General features: G+C 43.7%; 1 protein-coding gene across 1 annotated transcript; it reads right to left on the reverse strand.

Moving 5' to 3' along the window:
• Positions 1 to 2,449: 2,449 nt before the first annotated feature.
• LOC146306326 (E3 SUMO-protein ligase ZBED1-like) lies at positions 2,450 to 3,776 on the reverse strand. Its single transcript, XM_084711773.1, has 2 exons — positions 3,169 to 3,776; positions 2,450 to 2,975 (listed from the first exon to the last, which is right to left on the reverse strand). Exons 1-2 carry the CDS (start codon positions 3,774 to 3,776, stop codon positions 2,450 to 2,452), a joined length of 1,134 nt encoding a protein of 377 aa, XP_084567899.1.
• Positions 3,777 to 5,483: the final 1,707 nt, after the last annotated feature.

Raw genomic sequence — 5,483 nt, forward strand, 5'->3', positions numbered from 1 at the left:
TCCCCCACCTCCTCCTCCCTCTCTACAACACTCAGCTCACAGCCACCCCCCACTGCTCATCTCATCAACCCAGCCCCCCCACCCACACCCTCCAGCACACTGCTCCAACCTGTCACTCACAACAACCCAGGTGAGAAACCAGCTCCAGAGGATCAAGGCAAGGAAAGCTGCAGGTCCAGATGGCATCAGCTCCAGGCTCCTCAAATCCTGCGCAGATCAGTTGTGTGGAATTGTTGAGCACATGTTGAATCTGAGCCTGAAGTTGGGGCGAGTGCCATAGCTGTGGAAAACATCCTGCATGGTACTTGTGCCCAAGACTTCGCACCCCAAGGACCTCAGCAGCTACAGGCCTGTGGCACTAACATCCCACCTGATGAAGACCCTGGAGCAGCTGGTCCTTGTTCATCTCCGCCCCCTGATGAGCCCATCGTTGGATCCACTTCAGTTTGCCTACCAGCCTGGCATCGGGGTGGACAATGCTGTCATATTCCTCCAACACTGAGCTCTCTCTCACCTGGAGAAACCTGTGAGTACTGTGAGAATCACGTTTTTTGATTTTTCCAGTGCAATACCATACAGTCTGCACTTCTGATGGACAAACTGGAGCACACCGGGGTGGACCATCACCTCATATACTGGATTGTGGATTATCTCACCAACCGTCCACAGTATGTGAGGACTTGGGACTGTGTGTCCGACATGGTCGTCTGCAGCATCGGGGCCCCGCAGGGAATGGTCCTGGCTCCGTTCCTCTTCACCCTCTATACTGCAGACTTTTCATACAACACATCCACTTGCCACCTGCAGAAGTTCTCTGATGACTCTGCAATCATCAGCCTCATCACAGATGGGGATGACAGAGAGTACAGAGAACTGACACAGAACTTTGTGGACTGGTGCCGACTGGACTGGCGAACACACTGCCCCCTGACACCGGTGAACATCCAGGGAACAGACATTGAGATGGTGACGTCTAATAAGTACCTGGGTGTTCATCTCAACAGGTCTGCTGGCTGCTCAGGTAATTTCTAACTTCAAGGTGCAATATCAATCGTTCAGTCAGGTGCAATTATTATTCCTGTGTAATATCAATATTCCAACCAGGTGTACTATCATTCAGTGTGCAATATCTGTACCTAAATTCCTAACTTAAATGTGCAATATCAACATTTCCTCTGTGCCATGGTGTAAATTTGAAAATACTGTATATATATTGTTACTATTCCTATGTTCTATATTTCCCCTGTTTATATTGCTTGTTTGCTATTTATTGTCTTTTTATTTTATTGCTTTTACTATATTTTTGCTATCCACGTTGCTGCTGTAATACTGGAAATTTCCTCACTGTGGGACTAATAAAGGAATATTTTATGTTATCTTACTATTGTTATCATTATCAAACTACTACAAGGAACTTTTATACTGAGTTGAATTTGGAGCCCCCTGTGGACAAAACTGAAGTGTTTCTATAATGTAAATCATAAATAAAATCTCCTACAGCTTCCTTTTAACTTGCTAATGTGCTACTCACTGTAATTTTGTCTGGGTTTAATGTAAACACAAACTTGTTTTATCTGATTTCAAGGAACATCTGGCAGACTTTAAGAATAACAACATAGAAACAGCCTTCTTCTCTCTGATGGTCTCTGATGGTCTTTGCTTATGTAGTCCATACAGAGTAATAAATTAAGGCTGGTTCATAACCAGTTAAAAACTCATTTAAGTGTTTTGTAAGTTGTATTCTTAATTGTATACCTTTTGATCTACTGAATAGTGATGCACTAGAGCAGTCATTCCCAAAGACTGGGACGGGACCCACAGGTAGGTCATGGAGATTTTATTTGGGTCACCAAATAAATTGAAGACTGGAAGAAATTCGTTAATATCATAATTATATTATCAGAATTCAGTGGTTTAAAATGTTCTATTTTCCTGATGTGAGAGAATAAAAACAATGAGATTGTTAGAGTTTAGGGCTGTCCCAAACAATTTTCTCCCGATTAATCTATCAACTATCTTTACGATTAGTCGATTAGTCTAACGATTAATTTTTCGACAAATCTAGCGATTATTTTTTGGTTGACGATTATTAATTCACAAAAACACTTCTGAACACTTATTTAAATTCTTTGTTTATTAAAGTAAAAAAAAAAAACAGTCACATCTCTTTTAGGCAAGCATCATGACGTGTGAACATGAATGAGGTATTTCTCTGTCTATGCATTACAGTGAAACAATGTGTGAGTGCATGTTCAGCAGCCCAAGTAAAAGAATTAACAAGAATAAATAACTAAAAAATAAATAACTCTTAAATAATTACAAAGTCCAATGAGGTCAAATACTGAAGACTAACTAACACCAGTGCAGGTGAATACAAACAGAACTTTTTTCCAACAGGATTTAACACAATTTCACTTCTCTCACCTCTAGTATCTCTATATTGTTCTCTCTAGGAATTGAAGTGAAGGAATGTGAGCATGTCTACATGGTCAGGTGTCAGGCTTGCTCTTTTTTTTGTAACAATGTTCCCAGCAGCTGAGAAGAGACGCTCAGATGGTGTTGAAGTTGCGGGGACAGCCAGGTATGATCTGGCCAGCAGAGCCAGGTTGGGGAACTTTTCTTCATTGTCCCTCCACCACTGCAGTGGGCTGAGGCTCTTATTCTTTTTAAGTGACTGTTGTTCAAAGTACATTTGTACCTCCTTCCTCAACATTTCACCCTCATGTTCTTGGCCATCTTCATTGTCATTGCTGCTGTCATCTGAGTCAGAGTCCATTAGTGTGTCCAACAGAGACTTCTTACCCTTGATTGGCACCTTTCCTCCTGGTTGGTCACTGGCTGAGCCTGAGGCACCCTGCTCCATACCTGCCTGAAGCCGTTCCTTCTTCCTTCTTCTTGCTTCACGTGCAAGAACCAGAAGCTCAGCTTGCACTTTTTGGATCTCACTGGGTGACAGGAAACTAAGCTTGCAGTACCTTTAATAAAAACAAATAAAAAACACAACATTAGTAAATATGTTAAAACACTTTCCAGTTTCCATAAACATAGAGACAAAACACTAAAAGTAAAAACGGAGACAGGAAAACAAGCAGCAGGTAGTAATAACAACAAGTAAACAGGGTTATACACATGCAAGGCAATAACACAATAACGCCAAAATACACAAACCTGGGGTCAAGGGCAGTAGCAAGGACACACACATTTGGACCATCCTCCTCAGTGAATGTGGTCTCTCTGGTCCACCTTGAAGCTATCTGCTCTTCTGCGGCTGCCTGAAATGAGTTGATAGGAGCACACTCAAAGGATCTATTCTGCGTTGGTTTCTGTAGACCCTTTACCAGGCGAGGTAGTGTGGAGACCGTCACATAGCTCTCTGCACTTAGGAAGGTTGTGGCTTCTTCAAAAGGTTTGAGAGCTACCTCAAGTTCCTCTAGTAGGGCCCACTGGCCAGTCTTTTGTCTGCTCTTTAGTTTGCTGCTGGCCATCTCACTCTTCTTGAAGTGCTCTACAAGTGACCTTGCAGCCCCAATTGTCTTGTTTATCTGGGGATCTTTCTTTAGGGCATGTCCTATCACCAACTGAAGTGTGTGGCCAGCGCACCTGTGTGAGGCAACTCCATGCCTCTCATTGAGGATCCTCAGAGCTGCCACAATATTGGCAGCATTGTCATGAACAACAGCCAGGATGTCCCTACTGAAGGAGATGCCCATCTTTTCCACTACCTTTTCTAACCAAGCAGCAATGTTTTCAGCCTCATGGCACTCCTCCAGTGGCATGGTGGTAAGGATGTATGAAGTAAACATCCATTTCTCATTAAGAAAATGGCAAGTTACGCCCAAGTACGCCTCTGTGGCGACACTTGTCCAGCAGTCAGTGGTGAGTGTGATTTTTGAGTTTGCATTTTTTATTTCAGCTCTTACTATTTCAATTATAGCCTTATACTTTTCTTCCATCAAATCGGTGAAGTGGTGTCTGGAAGGCAACAGGTACCCTGTTTTAATCATCTCTCTGAATCCAGCACCCTCCACAATTGCAATGGGCCTCATGTCCTGGACAATCATGTTAAGGATACTTTGTGTGTGTTCAGATGCTCTTTCTGGTGTACATTCCTCTTTTTTTTTGGAGGGGAAAAACTGTGCAACATCAGTTTGCTTTAACCTGAAAAATAGACAGATAAAGCAGAGTGCATACTGAAATATTACCACGATGATTTTGAAAAGGCACACATTATATATTAGTGCAGTCACGGACTATGGTAAGCAGGCCAGTGTTTCCTCTAGGTTTTTTTTTTAAGCAGCGGGAGCAGGACATCATCCTAAATACGATCTGCATGCTGTGCTGCGCCCAGGGTCTGCACAGAGACGGTGAGACCGAGAGCTTTCCGGAGTAGCAGCGGAGTAGATATATAAATAGATGTCACGTGTTACTGTTTATGGGTACATAAAGCAGCGGAACCAGTAATGTTACCTACAAGCACCAACACAATTTGACTGGACTGAAATAGATCCGCTAACGTTAGCTACATAATGCACAAAGCTGAAACACAACACTGTGTAACTTTGACTGCAACCCGCTGCTTCGAGAAATGAAACTTAACGATGCAATGTTAATACGTCGCACATAACAGCAACTTCAGTAAAACCGGGTCATATTAGTTAGTAAGTAGTAGTTAGATGGACTTGCGATCCTCCAGCTTTTTGCTTTCTGTCGTCTTCCAGCAGTACACCTGGGTGACGTCGCTTCAGGTGTTCACTCATCGCTGATGTGCTGCTGTGGTACGCCAACTCGGCTTTACAAAGGCTACAGACGACCAACTCGTTTGACTTTTCTTTGAAATATGTCCATACTTTGGACTTTCTTGTCCGCTTTTTTAGCTGCTTCATGGTGCTGCTCTCCTCTTCCCCGCCCGGAACGCTGGAATCCGGAGCCTCCACCATCTCTGCTGTTCTCCTTTCTTTTCTGCTGTGCGCGCTTGTTTACAACTGACGGTATGCACGTGTCGATGTATTTACGTCATCGACACTCGACGGTATGTTGTGCGTGCTGACGTATTTACGTCATCGACGACGTCGACTACGTCGAATAATCGGGACAGCCCTATTAGAGTTTGGGCTTTGCCTCTCCCTTTCCTTGTATTTCCTGTTTTTCCCTCCGTAGTGTGTCATGTTTGTCTCTGTCTGTGTTGCTGGGCGTGGCTCTTGGTTACCTCCCCCAGCTCATCCATCTGATCCTCTGCAGCTGCTATCCTGCTCACCTGCACTCAATCCACTAATCAAGCCACTGCAATATATACCCCGGCTCAGACTTCCAGACTGTGCCAGATTGTTCAGTCTAAAATGTGGTACAGATGTCTAGGCTCCAGTCTTCAGAAGATTTTGTTAGTGTGTTTTTTTGGGTGTTTATCAGTAGCTCTTTTTTCCCTGTGCTTCAGATCCTCCACACCAGCTCCGCCAGAACACCAACCAGCCTCATCTCTGTCTTCT

This window comes from Lutjanus erythropterus, chromosome 23, assembly GCF_056507025.1.
Source record: "Lutjanus erythropterus isolate fLutEry1 chromosome 23, fLutEry1.hap2, whole genome shotgun sequence".
NCBI classification, from domain to species: Eukaryota; Metazoa; Chordata; class Actinopteri; order Lutjaniformes; family Lutjanidae; genus Lutjanus; species Lutjanus erythropterus.

Bases quoted from the DNA above. Each gene is read 5' to 3' on its own strand.
- LOC146306326 (XM_084711773.1), bottom strand. From the start codon at position 3,776: ATGCCACTGGAGGAGTGCCATGAGGCTGAAAACATTGCTGCTTGGTTA. The intron at 2,976-3,168 runs GTTTGTGTATTT...TTTTTATTAAAG, and splicing joins GCTACTGCCCTTGACCCCAG to GTACTGCAAGCTTAGTTTCC.